Raw genomic sequence first — 22,703 nt, 5'->3', positions numbered from 1 at the left:
TATGTCAATTACACGATCCAGAGATAGTGACACCTTTGAGCCCTAGACTCCAGCTTTGATACTGAGGTGGCATGTCTCGGAACTGCCATCTGCTTTCTACAAATACTGCAATGTAGATGGTACGCTTCCTGTGGGATTTTATTCCACAGCCCCCCCAGTTAACAGCAAAACGCAGATGTTCCTCACGTTTCCCCTCCGTGTGTGTATGGTGGTGCAAAGGGAACTCTACCAAACGAGAGAGCCACATGTCGCTTACCCGGGCTTTTCATGGAACTTCGTGCGAGTGCAGATGGCATTTACTGAACCGTGTCTAGCAAGAGCAGGTTTGCTGGCGACAATATTCCTTTCTGTAGGAACGTCCTATATGTCAGACTCTCCCTGCATGGGGTTTTCTTCATGCATAGCATAAAAAAAGGGGAGCAGGCCCTTGGAAGGGTGAGTGGGGGAGATGAGGCATGCTTGCCTCAAATCGCAAGACATGTGAAAGTGCTTTAGTTTGGAACAAAACACAAATTTTGCTTCCCAGTGGAGATGAAGAGCAGGATATTTTTCAGGGGTAGAAATTTTAACTTAGCTGTTTTGATGAATTCATCTGTGCGTGCTGTTTTTTCACTGGCAGGAAATGGCTGTTTCAAACCTATGTCAGGTTAATGCTCGTGTGCGTCTTGGTTAAATTTCCTCCTTGCTTTTGCTGACTATCTAAGTCGTCTTAGAGATGGGCAGAAACCGAAAAAAGGAATTGGATACAAGCTTGCAGCTCAAATGGGCGGAATGCAAACGCCTGAATGTCCAGTTTGGATCTGGACTCTGAACACCATGATTCAGAAGTGATTATCAGCTGTAGGAATTTGGTCTGTAGGAAAGATGAGAATTTTGTCTCCAGCTCCAGAGCTCAGATTCTGAACTTCAACTGAGGCCCATCTAATTTAGGCCCATCTGTGCTAATGAATAATATGTTATGCTTTCATGGCACCCAGTGTATCGACATAGCATCCTTGTAAAGCACTTGACAAACTGTGGCTGAGATTTTCAAACCTGCCCCAGGCATTTGGATGATCTTTAAACTGAGATTTTCAAAGCTGCCTAGCTGCAGATCTGACTTCAGCAACCACTCAAATGCCGCCCTCTTTGGAGAGCAACATAATAGCTTTGATCTTCCACAGAACAGTTCAGGTTGGAGTGAGGACAGTATTGCCAACCCCATCCATTCAAAAATCACGACTCCTGGTTTAAAAATCAAGATGTGAGTGGTTTTTTAAAAAGGATTGAGTGTTTGAGGGGCACATCAGTGACCTTTTCAAGCTTTCCTCTACAGTCAGGGCTAGAAACGTCCTCCTTTAAAAACGAAACCTGATGTTCTCCCCTAATCACAGAACTCCAGGAGCTGCAGCTTCAAGTCTTGTGACGTGCAAGATGAAATCATGAGAGCTGGAAAGGCTGTGAAGAATGCTCCCTCTGTATGAACTAGGTGGGGATGAAGGCCAGCTGAATGTAATTATCCAGATTGGGATCTGGCCAAGACACCAAATTTGGCCTCAAGCTCTGAGATTCCCAGTGGTCAGGGCCTCGGTTTTATGCCTTGTTTTGACAAATGTGCATTTCCTCCTCCTTGGCCCTGCAGAGATGTCATGAAAGGTAGCAATAGGTCCTCACTCACTTCCATGGCAACAGGAACTGATGTCATAAACATGAGATGAAGCCTTTGTTAATACTTGGCCCTTCCCTAGTGCTCTCCATGCAAAGGATCTCCAAGTGCTTGGCAAATAAATGCTAAGGGCGGAATGCGGCTTTCCATTTGTATGCAGAGTGGTCTGTTAGAGACTACTGGCCCTTTAGTGTTTGCAAAGCGCTTTGAGATCCTTGGCAAGGAGAGCACTAGGGAAGTGTCATCCTCCCCATGAGCTGAGGAATTATTATTTTTCCCCCCCTATTTCGCAGAGAGGAAAACCAAGGAGCAGAGAGAGGTTGAATTTCCTGAAGCTGGGACTAGAACCTCTGACTCCCAATCCCCTGCTAGGTCAAGCTGCTTCCTCAACAAGAGCAGTGGGAATACCGCTGGAAAAGCAAGGGGTTTTCACCGCCAAGGGGTTCTTCCATCCTGCATGGAAACCCCTCTTAAAGAGGGAATCCTATTGTCCTTGGACTATCCCGGCATTGGTGCTAATAGCCGTTAATGTTAATGGCATCTCCCTATGTATCAAGCTGAGACTGCTCTTGGTTTAGCTAGCCCAGGAAGCGTTTCCATGCTTGCTTCTGCGAGAGACCGTCTCAGCATTTCCAATCAAAGCAAGCAAATAAAGAATAATCTTTACACCTTCTCTTGCTTCAAAACGGGGGGAAGGCGCTGAATGTTCGGCATCAAACTCTTCCTACCAGTCATCCTCATTCGAAAATTAATTCAAGATGAGCTAATATATGGATACGGTGGGGAAACCGGTCTCTTGCTCGTTCCTGTGTTAGCAGCCTTAACGAGCTGTCAGTCCGTTCAGGCAGTCGGGAATCCTCCCTTTCAAAAATTGGCTTTGAGTCTCTACAGCCCAGCTCCAGATCTTTGTTTTCACGTAGTATGTCTTTTGTCGGCTTTGTGTGCTATTTTCATGATTTTGCATTTCTAAGGCACCCATTGCTATCGTGTCTGGGCACCCTTTGGTTGGGTTTGAAAGGCATCCGTTTCCATGGCAGCCATAGCTGACTTCTGAAAAAGGGACAAAACCAACCTGCAGAGTCCACCCAGGTGATTAGGCATGAGCCTGCGCAGAGATGAGTCTTGGATCATACAAAGAACGCTGGGTTGGTTCTGTGGCAAAACGAACAGATAAGGGCCCTCCACTGAGCGCTCCCGGCTCCCAAGAATTCAAACCTGGCCTCGGTCCACAGTAGTCTGTGTGGTTTAGCTGATGGCTTTGCACACGGACACTGAAACAAACCAGTTCTATTAGTCGGTCTCCAGGAGCAGAGGCCCAATCTGCAGCTGGGACCCCATCGTGGTGGGAACTGTGTAAGCAACTAATGAAAAGAAGGTTGCTGCCCCAGAGAGCTTACAGTTGAAGTACAAGGAACCAGAGGGCAGCGCACAAGGTAACAGTGAGCCCCTTCAGCTGAGCAGATCGTCCAGCCGTCCCAGCACGCTGGCAGTTTAGCTGCTGTCGAGTGTTCTGTGGCCATCATGGCAGGGGTGAGTCTCAAGGAGAGACTTGAAGAACAGGTTCGTCATGGCTTCTTCGCTAGCCCTTTGCCTCAGACCCAAACCAAACCTTTGTGACGAGTAAGAAAAGTTTACTTCTCTTTCTTGCTCCCTCAAGAGCTTTCCGTTTGTATCTGTTTCCTGGCTCGGGGGTGTGGTAGCGGATATATTTGAAGTGGGCCAGTAGAAATCTCTTTGCAAGCAAGCGTGCCCAAAGCTGAGCATTAGCAGCTGGTTCTACTGCCATGGGGATTTGTGAAGGTAGCACTTACTCTACCATTCGTTCGGCTTTTTTTAAAAAGAAAAGAAAAAAACCTTTCAGCGTTTTCACTAAATAGATTGTGAAAGGAATTAGATTGGAGAAGCCAGTGTCAAAGTAGGAGTCATCTAAAAATCCTAGTGACTAATAATAGTCAGCCACTAAACCTGAAAGAGCTTTTAATGGGGGAAATAATTTCAGTTTCACTTAGAAGCGAGAGAAAGGATGATGCGCTGAAGGGACTGGATTGGGACTTGAGATCTGGGTCCAATTTTTGTCTCTGTGTATTGCCCAGGGCAGGTCATTTAGGCCCCGATCCTACAAACAGATCTGCACGTGCTTAGCTTAAACTAGTTCTGTTGACTTCGGTTGGACTATTCCCAAGGTTTAAACTTCAGCACGTGTACTTGGGGAATGAATCTTTGTGCCTCAATAACCCATCTATAAAAGCTTTTGAACCAGGCTGAGCCACACCAATGCAAGCTCCTTGTTCCATGAATGCTACACATCAACCCTGGGAGGCTGTGCAGCTACACACATGTACTACATTGGTACAAACATACCCGGCATTTAGCATTTTGGCAGCAAAGTCCTACAACTGGTTATCTCATTCATCTGCCAAGAAATCACAGTAACTTGCCAGATTTCTTTCCTTTTTGCTTTACTCCACAGAGCAAAACATGTGTGCGTCTCTTTCTCTCCTGGCTTTTGGCAGTCATTGCAACAATTTCTCTGTGGCAGCCATCTGCGGAGATCATGCCACTTGCACCTGCAGAAGTTTGATCTAGAATCTAGTGCTGTAGTTTCATAGAATATCAGGGTTGGAAGGGACCCCAGAAGGTCATCTAGTCCAACCCCCTGCTCGAAGCAGGACCAATTCCCAGTTAAATCATCCCAGCCAGGGCTTTGTCAAGCCTGACCTTAAAAACTCCTAAGGAAGGAGATTCTACCACCTCCCTAGGTAACGCATTCCAGTGTTTCACCACCCTCCTAGTGAAAAAGTTTTTCCTAATATCCAACCTGAACCTCCCCCACTGCAACTTGAGACCATTACTCCTTGTCTTGTCCTCTTCCACCACTTAGAATAGTCTAGAGCCATCCTCTTTGGAACCCCCTTTCAGGTAGTTGAAAGCAGCTATCAAATCCCCCCTCATTCTTCTCTTCTGCAGGCTAAACAATCCCAGCTCCCTCAGCCTCTCCTCATAAGTCAGGTGTTCCAGACCCCTAATCATTTTTGTTGCCCTTCGCTGGACTCTCTCCAATTTATCCACATCCTTCTTGTAGTGTGGGGCCCAAAACTGAACACAGTACTCCAGATGAGGCCTCACCAATGTCGAATAGAGGGGAACGATCACGTCCCTCGATCTGCTCGCTATGCCCCTACTTATACATCCCAAAATGCCATTGGCCTTCTTGGCAACAAGGGCACACTGCTGACTCATATCCAGCTTCTCGTCCACTGTCACCCCTAGGTCCTTTTCCGCAGAACTGCTGCCTAGCCATTCGGTCCCTAGTCTGTAGCTGTGCATTGGGTTCTTCCGTCCTAAGTGCAGGACCCTGCACTTATCCTTATTGAACCTCATCAGATTTCTTTTGGCCCAATCCTCCAATTTGTCTAGGTCCTTCTGTATCCTATCCCTCCCCTCCAGCGTATCTACCACTCCTCCCAGTTTAGTATCATCCGCAAATTTGCTGAGATTTGAGTGAAATTTGCTGAGTTTGAGTGAAGAAAGGGAAATTTGCCTATTCAGAAAGCAGGGCCAGTCAAATGATTCTCTCAAAGGTTTTTGGGAGAGGCTGATTTCCAGGGATTCATTGCACCTGAAGGGCTATTTTAGTTACAGGTAAAATTTGAAAAATGGATGCATTGCATTAGGAGGGATGAATTTTATTCTGAAACTCACCGTGGGGAAGGGTGCCTCAGCCCCACTTAGCCCTTTCATGAGATGTAAAGTGGTACTTAAAGGGAAAGGAGATGCATGCCCAGTCCCTGTGCACTGGGGCATATTTCTCCTTTTGTATGCCATGTATCTGTTTGTTCTGTCTAATAAAGTGAATGGTATTTGGCCATATGTAAAACTTATTCTTGCAAAGTGGTAGCCAGCAATGATGTGACCTGTGCATTTACAAAGACTAGTGAGATCCCAGCCACTATGGACTTTTGAGCAAGACATGAGTTGTTAAAGGCCAGATCGATGGCAAAACTCATAGCGGCTCTGGGGGCAGAAGCTAGTTTTGAAATGGTAGGAATGCATCTGGGGCTGAACAGCTGTGGGTGTTGAAATAGGGAGAGATCGGATGGTTAGGCTTGACAAAACCCTGGCTGGGATGATTTAGCTGGGGATTGGTCCTGCTTTGAGCAGGGGGTTGGACTAGATGACCTCCTGAGGTCCCTTCCAACCCTGATATTCTATGGTGGTACAGCAGCAATCCATAGCTTCCATGGACATGGGACTGGGAACACTTTAAAATGAGGTGGTATATTTAGTAATATTTTCATATTGGTTCGCTCTGCTCACAACACTTGCCTCAGGCTTGATTTGAAAAAGACATGTCCCCAGTTCATGGCATGTAGGGGATTGATCTGGTCCTTTTCATAATATTTAGGATCTCTCTCTTTGTGACGTTGCTCTCCATAATGTTTTATGGAATTATACTTATGAGTGTAAATATGATGTAGCTGGAATATGCTTTATGCAAAAGGTCTCTTGTAAGGTATCATTACAAAGCTTATGATCTACTGAGTGTGGTCATCCCATTTGTTTACATGTATTATTTCTGCCTGGAGTTAGGAGAATAAGACATAAACGTGTATTACTGATGCAAACATATTACGTGGAAGCCATTAAGGGTGCTTCAGAATCCATGACCTGTAAATGACTCTGTTTACTTGCAAACCTTCCTGGGTACGTGCAGGCCAGCCCGGGAAGAATGGAGAATGGGGTCTCACAGGGCATGTGAACATGTCACACGATACTGGAATCCATCTTAAACCTGGTGCTTTTCCATTTAGAAGGGTGGGTGGGGACCCAGAGAAACAAAAGATTTCTGCCTTGTGCCAAAGATATAAAAGGGGGTGGAACAGAACAAAGAGATTCTAGTCATGAGAAAATCCCTAGTGTCCACCGAAGATGTCTGCTGGAACTAACAAGGACTGTACCAGGGAAAGGATGGGGCCCAGACTAGGACGGAGTCTAGTCTGTGAAAGAAGCTTATTGGAACATCTCTGAGGGTGAGAGATTATCTGTAATCAGTTTCTTAATGTATTAGGCTTAGACTTGTGTGTTTTTTGTTTTATTTTGCTTGGTCACTTACTTTGTTCTGTCTGTTATTACTTGAAACCACTTACATTTTTAAGGACCAGCTTGACAAAACCCTGGCTGGGATGATTTAGTTAGTGTTGGCCCTACTTTGAGCCAGGGATTGGACTAGATGACCTCCTGAGGTCTCTTCTAACTCTAATATTCTATGAAATCCTACTTAATAAAATCACTTTTGTTTATGGATAAACCCAGAGTAAGTGATTAATACTTGGGGGGAGCAAACAGAGAGAGAGATGCGCACCTATCTGTGTTATAGAGGGTGGACAATTTATGAGTTTACCCTGTATAAGCTTTATACAGTGTAAAACAGATTTATTCGGAGTTGGGATCCCATTGGGAACTGGGTGTCTGGGTGCTGGAGATAAGTAACCTGCTGAGGTTTTCGGTTAAAGCCTGCAGCTTTGCGGGTGCGGTTCAGACCCTGAGTCTGGGTTGCAGCAGGCTAGCCTGTCTGGCTCCAGAAGGCAGGGTTCTGGAGTCCCAAGCTGGCAGGGAAAACAGGCTCAGAGGTAAATTCAGCACATCAGGTGACAATCCCAAGGGGGTCTCTGTGACCAAACCCGTCACACTCTTTCCTTGTAACAAGGAGCTGTGGGATAAATCAGGGGTCCCATTCCTAATACACTATTAGCTAGCTTCACTCTGAATTAGAGCAATTAAATGCCTGCCTCCTCTGTGTTTCAGATTGGCCCAGCAGGGGCTGCATTTCATGGCTGACATTAGCCAGGCGGCTCCAGTTCCTACTTCTTTGACGTGCTCCTTTTCTCCCCTCCCAGCATCTTTTTGAATAAGGTTTTCTTTTTTAAATCTAGTTAATAAGCAAGTTTTGCTTATGTTAGCAAGGGGAAAAAAATTCGCTCCCCTACCCCGCCCTCACACAAATTAGCAGCAAGCCAGTGAATTGAAGCGAAGGCTGCTGTGAATTGCCCTCTGGTGCAGGGCGGGATCCTGGTTTGCATCATTAAAGCCAAGCTGACTGGAGTTTTTATAACGAAAATCAGCAAGTACAAGAGGAATTAGGCCTCTGGCCTGCAAGAGATGGAGGGATCCTTTTCTGTGGGTGTTGTGGAGAATGGTGGCCAAGCTTTAGGAGGAGTTGGTTTGACAGGTTCCCATAGTGGGAATTCCTGCAGCTGCACCAGGTTTGGCCAGAGTAAAGATGAGGTGGAACGTGGACATCTGAGCAAGGGCAGCAGAGGAAAAACCAACATAGCTGATTCGTCTTGTATTTATTTGTATTATGACCGCGTCTAGAGCCTTCAATCAAGAAGAGAGCTGATCGAGGCTGTAAACACAGAGAGAGTGAGGCCTTGTCTACGCTACTGGGTCTTTGCTTATATAGCTATACCGACAGTGCCCCTAGTGTAGCTGCAAGACAAGGCAACAGAAGGAGGAGTTTTTGTTAGGACAGTAAGACCTCTCTGCGAACGGCCATTAGCTCTGCCACTGGAATCCCTCCTCTCTCGGCATGGTTGCGTTGGCGTGGCGGGCTTTGTTGGCGTAGCTATGGTTGGGTATCTCTTTTTCACACCCCTGGCCCAGGGCCCCCCTCCTGCACTCTAAACTCCCCAGCCCCAGCCCGGGGCCCCCTCCCACACCCTGAATCCCGCATTTCTGGCCTCCTCTTGAAGCCCGAGCCCATGCCCCCAGCCCAGAGCCCTGCATCCCAACTCCCTGCCTCAGCCCGGTAAAATGAGCCTGTGAGTGAGGGAGGATGGAGTGAGTGGGGGGCGGGGCCTCAGGGAAGGGGCAGGGCCAGGGTGTTTGGTTTTCTGCTATTAGAAAGTTGGGAACCCTAACATCACCCACCCCCAGAGCTGCCGCATTCTGAGCCGCACCGGTTCAGCCCTTCTGTAGTTTCATCCTGTGTTTTAATGCTCCTTGCATACATAGGGAAGGGAAAGTGTAACCTGAAACCTATTCCCTGTGCCCTGCAGTTAATTGGTTCCTATTTACTAAAGGCCTTTCACTCGGCCCTAATTACCACGATGACAGGGATGTCCGAAAGAATGAGCATGTAATAAAGTACTCGGCAAACAGTGGGTGAAGCGATTCCATTGTGCTATTGTTCCCATGATAAAGCCCCAATAAAGCTCCCAGAGAGGGGTGGAGGGAGTCTGAAAAAGTGAGACCAAGTGCAGTCTGAAAAACTTAAGAGCAGTAGAGACCGTGATAGGGTGACCAGCTAGCAACTGTGGAAAAAAATGGGACAAGGGTGAGGGGTAATAAGCGCCTATATAAGAAAAAGTCCCCAAAAACCAGGACTCTCCCTTAAAAACGGGACATCTGGTCACCCTAGGCAGGGAGGATGAGATCACGCTAGTTTTTAGATAGCATCCCACTTCTCTCTGCATGTTGAAAGGTTTCTTTTCATCTGGTTAAGCAGGGGTGACCAGATGTCCCGATTTTTATCAGAACAGTCCTGATTTTTGGGTCTCTTTCTTATATAGGCTACTATTACCCCCCCCGCCCCCACTCCCTGTCCCGATTTTTCACACTTGCTGTCTGGTCACCCTAGGTTAAGTCTTGACGTGCAAAACTGAAACATTAACTATTTTTTTGAAGGATAGAGAAATCTCAAGATGTCAAAAAAAATATTCTTTAGTGGAAGCCCTCTCTGTCTCTTTAAGAAGGAATGGTAGTTTTTTCTCGTCAAGTAAAATAAAAGAAAGCAACAGAAGACGAGGGGATGGAAATCGTAATCACAGAAGGGACCATTGTGGCCAGCTCTGGGGACTGCAGGCTGGAAGGTATCAGATGTGAGAACAAGTTTGTGACATAATTGATCTAGCCAAGCCTGACAGACTGACTAAAGGCTGCTGCCCATGGTTCCTTCTGGATGCAATTGGTTTTGACAACCTTGAGTCCATCGCTGACAGTCCAATAATACGTGTTGCTTCAAATTAAGAAAAATGAGACACCCCCCCCCTTGTGTTGGAGACTCAATGGTCGTGTTTTTCCTTCCCCGAGGGTTGGCGTAGGTGGCGTGAGCAGCTGTGATTTATATCTGGATGCTAAGCTGATGGCAAGGGGCTTTACGTTATACCAGCCAATAATTGGCGCATTGTGGACTCTCGGCAGTTTATTGAATATCCTCATTAGAGGCCATATCTATTTGCATCTTTAGAGTAACCTAGTGTAAAATGGGAAATGGCTCTGTAACTCTCCACACAAGTGACCTGTTCTTGTGGGCTGGGTGACCCCACCCAGGGAATTAGTAAGACCCACACAGACCCCTTTCGCTGAGGCGTCCAGGGTTTGAATCTAGGCCAGTAATAGTTGTGTTGTGGGGTCTGTGTGAAATGATTCCTGGTGGATGCAGGTTTAATATCACAACAGCCACCATCACCACTGGTTCCTCTGCTAGCATCGTCCAGAGAGGCCACGGACTGAATGGTTCTGTGGGATGGACCCTTTGCAGGTCCGGGTTCAGGCACATCAGCAGGGAAGCCTGCCCTGCTGCTGCTTGCGCTGTAGGTGCGTGTTGGTGAACAGACAGAGGGCGTCTGTCACCAGGGCTGTGAATTGACTGAAACAGGAAAACAAAGTTTTCTCGTCTGTTTGGATTGGGCATTTCAGTTAAATGCAAGTTGACCACTTTCCTCCTGCTCTCTTTTAAAAATAACCTGTTGTCATAAGAGCAGCCGCACTCGAGTCAGGGCATCTCTGCTGGTTTGAACGTTGAGGGGTTGTTGAAGTTGCTCTGTTTTTTGAGCTTTACGGGCCCACAAAGTATCTGGAGCGTGGCTGACTCCTGAGAAACCTGCTTAATAAATGTGTTAAGAGGTGCTGATATGGTCATTGTTTTGTAGCATTTACAATGACTCTGGGTTTGCCCTACGTTAGAACCAGAGGACACAGCACTATGGGGATGTCTTCACTGCAGAATTAACTGGGGTCTGGAAACCCAGGGATGGGTACCCAGGTTAGCCAAGCCCACCTGCCAGCATCCGCTCTGCACAGCCTTACATATGTAGGGGCATCCACACTGGCACTGCAGTAACCTGGGCTAGACACTAAGCCTCCTGGGGACATATCCCAGGGTTCTTAGTGCCTCACTAAACGGAGCCCCTCTAGGAATTGTTTTGCAGCACGTTGCATAATCTCCGTGGTGCTTTGTTGAAATTTGGCTCTTGTGAACCCTCGAAGCAGCGTGCTTTAAAGGAACGCTCAGCTTGAAATCAAATCCGTTTTTAAACTGCAAGTTAAAAGTAGTTGTGGGTCCTACAACCGATCCCAAGTTCCCCTGCCAATACTTACGATTTTCACACTCCCATTTTCCTGCTTTTTAAAACCTTTCTCTTGCCTGTTTGTGTGAAAGACTCGTGCAAACAAACTGGCTCTGCAGGGGAAACGGCAAAACTGACCGCTACAAAGTGCTGCCAAATGCACAAAGTAAACAGAAATTAATGGAGAGAATTATGGATTCCCCCCCTCCCCCCAGCCCCCCATCCTTCAGTTGTAGAAATCTTAAGTGTGACTTATATAACAATAGTGAATGTAGAATGTTGGCCTTTTAAAGCTGCAGAGTCTCTTTAATGTACTGTAACAAAGGGTGATGCCCTCTGATTTGCACTGTTGCAGGCTCTGTACTTTGGAATTTTGTGTAATGTGAAACTGGCCGCAAAAAAGGTGATGCAGTACAAACAAAATACAAACGTTCGCGAAACCCGTCTAAAGCCTCAAACTGTGGTGCTGGAAAAAAATTATGCTCCTACAAGCAAGGGCACAGTGCTGCCCCAGGACAGCGTGCCAAGAAAACTGGAGGAATAAAGCAATTGCAGTCTCAGCATAACTAGTGTGCAATCTCCTTTTCTTTGCTCAGCTTTCCCAGTGCTCCATGTTCTGGTTAAGCATGGTGGAACAGGACAGAACATGGACTGAAAGTAACGCATTACACAGGTGATGTAATACGGACACGGTCAGACCTGCTATACCGACTGCCACTTCTATAGCACTTGAAGAGAAAGATGTCACCTTTGTTTTGTTTTTTTTTTATTTTATTTTTTTACTTCAGGGGTGTGATATAATGGTTAGAACAGCAGACTAGGAGCTGCTGTCCCTGACCTGCTCAAGTGCTGAATTCCAAAAGATCTGGTGGTTTTTTTGGATACCTAACTTCAGTCCATTAAAGGGAATGACTTTTTAAAAAACAGGGTAGGCACGTAACATGTTTTTAGACTAGTTAGTGAACCAACTCGTGCCTCAGTTTCCTCACCTATTAAAAGGGGATAATAATGCGACATTGCAGAATTATTGAGGCTTAATAAATTGGAGTCTGTTTCTGATCCCTTACTTATGTCAAATAGCAAGTAAAGTTATCATAATCTGGTCCATAGTCCGTAGGACAGCCTTGCATGAAAAACACTAGAAAAACGTGAAATATTAAAGCCAATACTCGTTGTTGCTGTAGCAACAGCTTCAAGCCTCATGTCCTACCCATCTCCACATTTCACCTGAACTTTAGAAGTCCTGAGCACTCGCCAGATCCCCCATGTGGGTAGAAAGGATGGTCTGGGACACTGGGCTGGGAGCCAAGAGATCTGAGTTCATTTCTCAGCTCATCCACAGTCTCCCTCTGTGACTTTGGGCAAGTCCGTTGTCTACCTCAGTTCCCCACTTTACAAATGGGGATCATACTTTCCCTAGCTTGAAAAGCCATTGTTAGGATCAAACCCATGATTGGCTGGCAGATCCTCACATGCTAGGATGATGAGGGCCATACATGCACTTTGGGAGGCACTTCCGTTGATTTCAGTCTGGGGGCTCAGCTTTTTTGAACATCAGAGCCAGATATAGCCCTCTTGGGGACCAGCAGGATGGGGAACCCTCTGGTGGCCTGAGCACAAATCTGCAAGCTGTGTTCAAATTGCTGCTGCTAGAATGACCTCTAGCATTCTAAAAACGAATTTTCGAAAAATCAGTGAACTAAGCTTTTGGGGCTCGAACCCGCAAATCTTACTCTGAGTAGTTCTGTTGAAGATCTAGTTAGACTGCTCATATAAGTAAAAGCTCCAGGATCGGGCCATTACTTAAGCAAATGTATTTATAATGAATATCTTTCAGTGTCCCCTTGAGGTAAGTGTTGCAAATGGGACAATCAGGCATGTAAATTTCAAGGCTTAATAACTTTGCACTGTATCCCCTTTAGCCCGTTTTGGATTTATCACCATCTTTTTAATCTATTCATAAAAAGCCTATAATGTCCACTCCCCTTTCGTGTTCCATCCGAAGGTCTGTAGAAATGTCAGTGGGAGGAGTTCCCTGCTATCATATCAAAGGTACAATGATTGTGAGTGCCCAGAGCTTAAAGATTTATTGGTAATCAAAGAGAGCCTGCTATTTAAAGCAGAGAGATATTAAGATGGTTCAATTGTGTTGTTTTTTATTTATAATTTTATTATGGGATTTTTATTCAAAATTGTCAGCCTAAAGATATTTATTGGCACACTAACCTAGTTTCACAAATTACATAAATGACTCTTCCTAGTTATTCTGACTGGCTCCCAGAACTAATTAAATTTGTACACAAAATAAAGTAGACCACTGAAATGGTGTCCTAGGGAAGATGCTGGCTGAGTGACGGCTGCAGCAAGCTGAAGTGAAGCTGGCAATTTGAATAGAAAACACTTGGGGGCAATGTGGTTTAAAAGTCCAGGGCGTGAATCCGGTTACCGATGGGAATTCTAACAGATGCAGTATGTTTAGTCCTCTACTGGGCAAGTAACTGGTAATGGAACAATGTTAATGAAGTAGTCATTGGAATGAGATGTTTCAATTAGACTCAGGATCTCAAAGCACTCAACAAACTGCCCACAGGAATTGCTTCACTGACCCGTGGGATGGGACGTGGCAGCTGTTTTAACAGTGCGCAGCAACTCTCCAGAACAGATTAGGGCCGAAGGTGAAGAACCAGCCTATGTTAATTTTAAACAGCAGAGGGGAATTTAGTTAGGTAGGCTGAAACTAACAAAGTTTTCTCATTTGGGAAGGACACCCAGGTATTGACATCTAGCACAGTGGGGCCCTGTTCTCAGTTGCAGACCTCTAGCGATGTAATTGAATATAAATAATAACCTGCCCCTATATTTGTCTCTTGTAGTACGTGTAGTAGTAGGGACTGGTAACCCTAAGAAAGGGTTTGAGGTTCTGTTGGGTTTGGTACTGAAAATTCACATGCTTCTCCAGTAGCCAGGACCTCTTGGGTCTGCGAAGGGTTTGGGTCACGCTTGGAGCAAAGGGTTTGACTCTTCTCCCCCCCCCCGCCAAAAAATAGGACACGGCCCCCACTCCCAGATGCACAGAATCTAAAATTCTTCGCACCTGCCCTGGTTGCTCTAAGCCGCGTTATTTAGGCCACTCCAATGACTCTTAAAGGGGAAGAAAAACAAGCTGCCAGGTAGAGCTCCGCAAGCGAGAATCATGTTGCGAGCGTTCTAATCGGGGCTGCTCCCAAGACGGTCGGCCCATGGGCTCTCCCAGCTGCAAGGTAATAGTTCTCTGCGGGTGATGTTGGGGCGCAGTTTCCTAACGCATGCATGTTGGCTCTTGGCAGGCGCCCCATCTGTCACTTGAATGGCGTCTTAGCTGAAAGCTTCACAGCATATTAGGGTTTCTGATTTTCTTTAAATGGCTGCTTTTAAGAGCAGCTGGGCAAACGCTGCTCCTACAACTCATGCCCCATTGGGCTTGGTGAGACTGAAAGGGTGGAGGGCTGAAACGCAGCATTGCTGGGGTTGTACGGCATTGCAGTCTGATCAGTGAGGGGTGGGGTGGGCTCAGCAGGTTTAGTCACATTCACTGGGATGACGGAGTAAAACAAAACCCCAATCCAAACAGCTGTGTGGACAGTCGGCACCATCCCTGAAGTTCTCGTGTAGCTTTTTTGTCAAGCACCAAACCCACAGTCCCACCTGAACACCCAGCAGCCTGCAGAACTGCTGACAGGCAGACACCCAACCATGCCAGTGAGGGGGGAATGTCTGGCACTGTCCCATGCCTATGGGGTTTGCAAGATGGGTGGCTTGACCTCTAGGGGATCGTGTCCTCAGAATCTGGTTGGGACTCCCTGTGAGCTGGAACAGTCTGTCCCAGGCCTGCTCCTTGACAAGAACTTTGCAGCTTTATACCCATTTCTAGATGGAGCATGAAGTCCACCACTGAGCTATATCCAGCGTATGCCCAGTGGACTAGTGCAGTGGTTCACCACCGCCACCAGTTCACCTACCTCAGGCTTTTATCACAGGTACTCCAGGGTCTTCCTCATCGGGCTGATCTCTCCCTCCTGGGGTGGTTCGCAATCATCAGCCTGGGGTTTGGAGCAGCCCAACCTCCATGGTGGGTTAAACCATGCTGGGACTGAATGGCGAGTAATGGGCATGACTGGTACAGCAAAGGCCTTGGACTAACAACATGGTACAGTTGCTTGTGAGTATTGGCCGTGTCTAGTTTAACTTCTGGTTTCCTGGTGCCCAGAGCAGTGAGATTTGATAGCACCCAAGAGTAGCAGGCTTTGCCTCGGAGAGGTGGAGCTTCTGATCGGTTTGTTAGGCTTGGAGCACTTATGACTGGGAGCATTATTGCTCAGCGTCACCTTTTCCAGTCAATAAATGAGAAGTCGGTCCCATCGTCCTTGGCTCTCAGAATTGGGGGTGGCTGTTAGGTAGAGCCTTGATGGGTTTAAAAAGACATGGTGGTCCTCAAAGCTTAATGATGGATGGAGAGTCACCTGCCACCAAACAAGGGTAGAGCATAAAGGGCTCCAATAAAAATTCTCAGCTTTCTTAAAATAAAGGTGAGAGTTCCTGAATTATTCCCAGTGGGTAACAGATGTTGCCTGATGAAGGCTGTGGGATAAATAGCCCACAGCTACTCTGGCCAGTGCTGTTCTCCAATGATGATTTGCCCGGGTCCCAACTTCACAACAAGGTCTGGAAGAGGAAGCAGAATGAGACTAACTACAATGGGTGACGCATATGCAGTATGTTTGGCTAGGTTTAAATGAGAATAAACTTGATTTAGAAGAAAGCCCTAATCTTCCTTGATTGTAATTTGGTATTTAAAGGCTCCTGGATGGAGTATTACTCATGAGCCAGTGACTGAGTTCTGTCTCTTTCAGACTGGCGGTGCTTGGTATTGAAGTCTGAATGCCCAGGAGAGATTCTGTAATGAAATTGATATGATGGATGGTGGTACTTAAAAAGTGCTTTTGTGTGCAGTGTCTGTCTCTCTTCACTAGTGTCGCCCTAGGATTCACCCCCTTCTTACACGTATATCTGAAATCGCAGCCTCCTAGCCTCTAACGTTCAGGGAAGGCTTGGGGTGATGGAAACGTGTCCTCTTTGGGGTAACCACGTGTGCCTTTTGTTTCCCACGATCTTCATCCCAGATCCCTTCCCTCCATAAGTTTTGTGATGATGTAAGCAGAAAATGCTGGAGCGCCAGTCCTGAGCACTGCAGTCCTCTGTTTATTCGCAGCTTGGGAACAATGCAGACTTCTTCACACCGCCCCACCAGTGTGCCTCCCTGGAACGGAAGGGATCGCCCACTGCATGGAGGACAGTTAATCATCTAGTATTGTATTATTCTAGCACTTAGAGACCCCAGCTGAAGTCAGGGCCTCATTGTGACTCACCCAAGGCCGGCAGCTGAACCAGGGACAGAATCCAGATCTCATGAGGCTCGTCCAATGCCTTATCCCCTAGACCGCACTGCCTCTCATTGATAGTCCATTCCATCCTGAAACTGTCCACTGGGACTGCCAGAAAGCAGGCATCTGGTGGTGGCGCACACTGAGAGGTCTGTGCTTGTTCACTAAGAAATGGGTAAAGAATACAACATCTTTCCTCCATTGGCACTGATCTACCTTCTAGGTCGTCTTCTAAGGTTAGTATTTAAATTACAAGAGCGCTTACAGGGCTCAGCGGGCCCCCATTGTGCTAGGTGAAGCACACAAAGGAAACGACCATCCCTGCTCCAAGGAGCTTACCCAGAGATTTCATTAGTGAGCCCTACGTCATAAGCACACAGTGCATTTGCTGCTTATGTTGTGGGGAGGCCTGCTGAGAATTGAAATAGCTATATGAGAAGTCATCAGCTGCAAAACTTAAGCTACAGGAACCTTGTTAAAGTTTCTCTCACTTTGTAACATGCAAAGTATCCTCTCAACGTAACTTCTTTTGAAGATCTCTGTGTAAGGCATATTGAAAAATGGTCACTTGCATTTTCTTTTCAGTTTTGATTGGTTACTAGATTAGCAGCCTTTTCAAGGTTGCCTTAATGACTAATTCATTGCCATAGTACTCAGCTAATTTATTGGGGGTCCAAATCCATGCTGTCCATCAGTTTAACTGTAGCGTGTCTTGGCTGATGACTTAGTTCTCTCACTTACCAATCTCACTCTAACCCTGTTTTGAGCCACTGTTGATTGCACGGGCTCTAAAGGTGCATATTTCACAAGAATTGTGCTCACTCCTTAGCAATCTGTTTTTCTGACTTGAAATTGAAACTGAGGGCTGGCCTGAACTACAAAGTGAGGTTGGCTTAACTGCATTGCTCAGGGCGGTGAAAAAATTCTTCCATCAATCTAGCTACCAAAGAGGTGGATTTATGTCCGTGGAGGAAGAACCCCTTCTGTTGCCGTAGTAAGTGTCTATACTATGACAGTGCCTGATCCTCTTCTTTTACTTAGCATGTTAGGGGTGTTGCGTTAGATTCACTGTGTGCATGTGCCCAGAGAATGTCAGAGGAGTGTGTTCAGTGACCTTGAGTCATTGCCTGGGCCAGTGGGAACTGTCGCCTCCTGTGGGGGATTAAACCCTGGTGGAACACCAGGTGATGGCGGTGTTAATTTGCAACCAAGACTCTGTGAGAGTTTCCCCAGTAGAGGCCACCCGGGCCATGCACTAAATCTAGCTCCAAAGAGACAGGCTTCCAACGCGTGAGCTAGCAGACTGGGGTCTAGCCCTCAGCTGCCTGTGTGCATGGTGGTGGTAACTTATATAGTAATGGTGCCTATTGCTTTCAGAACATGAATTCGTTACAGCATACTCCGAACTGCCAAATGCCTGTATGTTGAGTTGTGCTGGTGGAAGCTGAGGTCATGTGCCAGCCGACCTGATGAACTCAATTGTCTCCACTACATCAGTGGCCCTGAATGATGCTATTTGATCTCTAGACAAATAACTTAGAGAGAGAGAGACCTGGTCTATAATAAAACAATGTGAAAGGTTTCTGCATCAGGACCATACTAAATCAATACTATTACAACTACTCCCAGATGGATGATTTTCCACATCCCAAATGTTTGAGTCTGTGAGCATCAAGGGCCACTTGGCTTCAGTGTGTAGTTTTTCATGTGTCTGAATTGGCATTCAGATCTCTCGCCTAGCAATCCTTGGAACTGGCTAGTTGATAGTATTTTCTGTAAGGCATTGGCCATGGTGGCTGCTTTTTTTTTTTTTTAAATTTTTTTTAATTTGGCCTGGATATGGAACTTTGGTCAAGTCATTAAGTAACGTGAGAAGAAACACTTCAAAGACAAATTAGAGTCAATGCCGTGTGTGTGTGTGTGTGTAACATTGAGCATTTTTCATTCCTTGGGTGGTTTTGAGTAAAAAAAAATATATATATATATATGACGGAATTGAGGTGTTTTGGCATCTGATATGGTGACCGTTACGCTCAGGTGACATTTTTATTGATAACAAATTAATACTTGCTGTGTATTGAAAGATGGCTAGAGCGGCGAGCAATACCCCGTGGGTGCACAGGACAGATGAGACTAACTCTTAACTTTATGTTGCATTTCATTAAGAAAGCAATTCCCTCTTTATGGAGAACATCTGGTTGCAAAGGCAGCCTGTGCCCTTGTTTTTCCTCCATTTCCTTGTGTAGGAAATAGGAGGGCTCCGTTTTAAATGGTCCATATGCCTTGTGCTGGCCCACTTCCCTGAGGGGAAAGGGGGGACTTTGCCCCATGTGATGCTCATATGTAGATCGCAAAGCACCTTGTAATGGAAGGCAAGTCTCGTTCGCCCCATAAATAACTATGCTGCCGTTTACAAAGGGTGGTCCCATGTCTCATGGTACCTGTAGGGGGACCTAGACCCATTACATGGAGGTTAATGGATCTGCTACTGGGTTTGAGCAAATGGACTCGATCCTTTAGGTCAGGCAGTGGGGGCACATGCTTTGAAATCCAGAGTTCAAATGAACCAGACGGGGCTATCATTACATTAGCTTTACAGTGCATCTTGACTTGTACTTACCTCCACAATCCTGAATGAACGTTCATTCTACCTAGTCACCACTCTGATCATGGAATAAATACCAAATTCCTTAACATGGCTCCCACCAAACATTGGCATCTAAATACTTTCAAAGTACACGCTTGCTTGCTTTAGTGAATGGGGACTTGTGTAACCCACACACCTCCTGGGTGTGGTGTTCTGTGCCATCTAGTGGTGCCAAGACCTCTTAGAGAGAAGGCTGTAGAGCAGACTCATTTTAGCTAAGAGTCAGTTGGCTTTTAGCTCATGCAGTAGAGGCTCATGCACTAAGCTCCAGAGGTCCCGGTTCGATCCTGCCCACTGACAACCGGGGTCTGTCGGCGTTACACTTGCGCGCACACACAGGTGTCCCGTTAAACACATGAATTCATATGTTGGCGGCATAGTTTTAGATGCAAAGAGCTGAAAAGGTATCTCTGAAGTGTAGTTTGCATCAGAAATGTGATTGTAAAAATGGTCCCTTCTAACTCAGCAGATCTTGGGTCTAGTCTTTGTTTTATTACCTGTCATGAAGTTTGTACTGATGTCATTAACACCACAAGTGCTACGTTGGAGAGGAACACTAAAATGAATGCTCTGGTTTCTGAATGATTGCACCATGGTTACCAGTGACAGCAAAGCAAATGGAACGAGACTGAAGGAACACGATTTTATCGATTTATTTTTTTTCCCCTCTCTCTCCCCTTTTAACACAGAAAATGGATTCTTAAGGTTGCAATATGGGACTGGTATTATTGCCTTTGAAAATAGATTGCTTGACAACCAATAAGCCAAAGTGCTGGTGACAGCCTTTACGTGCAAAAAATCTAGTCAGCTCTACTGCTGAATTCTAAAGGCAAGACGTGAGACCGTGACTGAATTGCTTTGGCATAGAAACGAAGTATGCTACTGAATGCCAGTTGCTTGTTTTCTGGTTTTTCTATAGATGTGCATGTGATGCTATTGAGGTTGTCAGTGTGTCTGCATGTTGCTATTCCAGCTGGAAAGATCTCTTAGCTGGTCTTGCAGCCCTTGCTGTTTGTGGTTGCAGTTAGATGTAAGTACATGCCAGCCTTCCCACTCAAAGTATTCAGTCCTGGGGTGGGCTTACAAGTGGCATATTCACCCTGTGTTAATCTTGCTGTGCAACAATGTCATCACAAACTTTGCTTCTCTACAAAGGAAAAAGGACACTAAACTATCTGAACTCCTACATGCCACAACAGTAGTTCCCTTAACCCACCCAACAATATTGTTAATCTTTCCGGCTATACGCTTAGGACAGACTCTCTTGTGCCGGGCTATCTCGGGGCCTCTCCTTTTTTCCCTCCAGGCTCGCAAACATGATACAGGTCTGTGGTGACCTAGAATCCTACTTCCGACATCTCCGACTCAAAGACTATTTCCAACACACCTCTGAACAACATACTAACCCACAGAATCCTTCCTACCAACCCTACAAAAAGGAGGATTCTGTGTGGACTCCTCCTGAAGGTCAAAACAACAGACTGGACTTCTACATAGACTGCTTCCGTCGACGTGCACGGGCTGAAATTGTGGAAAAGCAGCATCACTTGCCCCATTTGTTAGTCTCGAAGGTGCCACAAGTACTCCTGTTTTTTTCATTGAAGCAGGAAATAACAGTCCTGCCCCCACCTGGCTCTCAGACACCTGCTTCTTTGGCCATTTTAAAAATGTGAGCAAATGTGCAAAGATAAGAGACATTTGCTGGCTCCAGGTATTGTCTCTCCTTATTGATGTTTGACATTTTGAATAATAATAACGAGCCATTACTCCTTAACCTCAGTGGGAATTTGACTGAGTAGGGACCTGTAGGATAGCAAACTAAATGTAATGCTTTACAGGTCTTTGGCATCTTTCTTGGAGCCCTTTCTGACCGTTCACTAAGAATCCTGGGAAGCTACGGTGTTGGTATGGGGATAATGATGCTCTTCACTCTAAAATGCTTTGAGAGCGTGTCTGTATTCACCCATTGGATGCAGTGGTGTGTAGCTGGGTCATGGTCCCAGGATATGAGAGACACAAGGTGGGTGAGGTAATATTTTGTATTGGTCAACTTCTGTTGGTGAGAGAGACGAGCTTTCAAGCTTACACAGAACCCAGACTTGAAGGATTAAATTCATCCCAGCGCCTATGTGTCGCTAAATCTGACTTACATGGAGCTGGGAGCTTGCCCTGGGTCTTGGCAAAAGGGTGAGTTGTATCTTAAGTTAGTTGTAGTATTGGAAAGGCTGCAGCACTGAAGGAACGACTGATTAAAGGTCACTCAATGAGCGCCAGACCCGCGAAGAAACCAAGGAGTCCTGACTCCAGACCCCTGTTCCAACCACCAGACCAGTTCCACAGTGCACGTGTTGTGAACACACACACACTTTGCCCCTTAAGTCTGAGTTTGCTGCTCCCCTCCCCGCTTGTCAGCTCGCTGGTTTTTACACGTCACGTATGGGTGTGAACGGCGCTCCTGGTGACTATGCCAGCTCTTGGCACTGCGCTGCAGGCCCGGTGATTCACCCTGCTGTCTCCACACACAGTGCTCAGCTCTGCCGCTGAAGAACGGGTCTGCAGTGCTGAGTGAGATGCTGCTGTATGCAGTGGGATTCCGCATCCTCTCCTCCTCTGAATCACAGGGGACATGAGTCTGCTGGAGCTACCAGCTAGGGGACTTAATCTTGTCTTGACCCACAAGGGTGTGTGCTTTGGCTACGGAGTCCCTGAGTTCAGTCCCCAGTGGTGATGGTTGTCAAGCGGGGCTTTTCGATGCACAGTACCATGGTGGAGGGGCTGCTTAAGAGTTCTGTATGGCATCGCCCCGGCGACCATGTGAATTCTGTAAAGTCTAGGGTCCCTGATGGAGTGTTTCCATTCTTTTCTCAGTAATCGATAATGGGATGACACCCCGCACTGATGGTGCTGATTGCTATGGGTGCCTTGCGCTAGGGGGAGGGGATGCCATTTGAATAAGCAGTTGCTGTACACACCGGATAAATCTTTGAGGTGGCAGCAACATGGCAGGTGACTTGGCCAGCCCCGCTGGGAGTTGGGCAGGTTTCTTTGCCACTTGCTAATGAGATCTGGAGCCACTTTTGATTAGGGAAAGCATCTGAACTGTGCCCTTTGTTCTCCACTGGGGCTCAGCTGGGAGAACGAAACTTCAAGTGCGTATTAGCAGCAGCAGCAGCAGCTTGGTGAATTAGTACACGGCTCTTTGTATACGAAGGTCAAGACATGGGTTCAGCCTACAGCGGCTTAGATATTTAACTGGCTGCTTTTCTGCCTTGACTTCGTGTGGCTGTTGCCTGTAAGTGCTGTTTGGAGAGTGTGCTGCTCTGGTATTTTGAAGATAATTGCACCCTGGGGGAAAACAGAATCGGAACCAGCCATTTCAAACGGGCATTTCAACCACCAGCTTGCTGTCCACTGTAGTCTCCCTTTGCAGTTTCCTTCTCGGTCCTTTCCTAGGCAAACGTATTCCATTTTTGAATGAGGATTTGTTAATCTAGAATGTGGTCAAAGCCCTGGAGTGGGACTCCAGCTCTGGATTCAGTTCTTGATTTTGCCACTTCGGGCAAGTTGCTTTGCCACTGTGGACTTCCCTGTCTGTGCAATGGGGATAATACTTCCTTACCCTGTAGGGGCTAGGAGAATAA

At 46.4% G+C, this 22,703-nt stretch overlaps 1 protein-coding gene across 7 annotated transcripts in view; it reads left to right on the top strand.

The window, feature by feature from the left end:
- DVL1 (dishevelled segment polarity protein 1) overlaps positions 1–22,703 on the top strand; it is a 210,930-nt gene that overhangs the window by 31,484 nt on the left and 156,743 nt on the right. Inside the window, exon 1 of one of the 7 annotated variants that reach the window (XM_073317075.1) lies at positions 15,043–15,193. The exons of the other annotated variants lie outside the window; for them this stretch is intronic. Coding sequence (XP_073173176.1) covers positions 15,129–15,193 — 65 coding nt within the window. The 5' untranslated portion in view covers positions 15,043–15,128. Of the gene's footprint in view, positions 1–15,042; positions 15,194–22,703 lie in introns of those variants that run through there. 7 annotated transcript variants of the gene reach the window in all.

Source organism: Lepidochelys kempii, chromosome 18, assembly GCF_965140265.1.
Source record: "Lepidochelys kempii isolate rLepKem1 chromosome 18, rLepKem1.hap2, whole genome shotgun sequence".
In the NCBI taxonomy this organism is placed as follows: domain Eukaryota; kingdom Metazoa; phylum Chordata; order Testudines; family Cheloniidae; genus Lepidochelys; species Lepidochelys kempii.
This window is presented reverse-complemented; position numbering and strand designations above follow the sequence as displayed.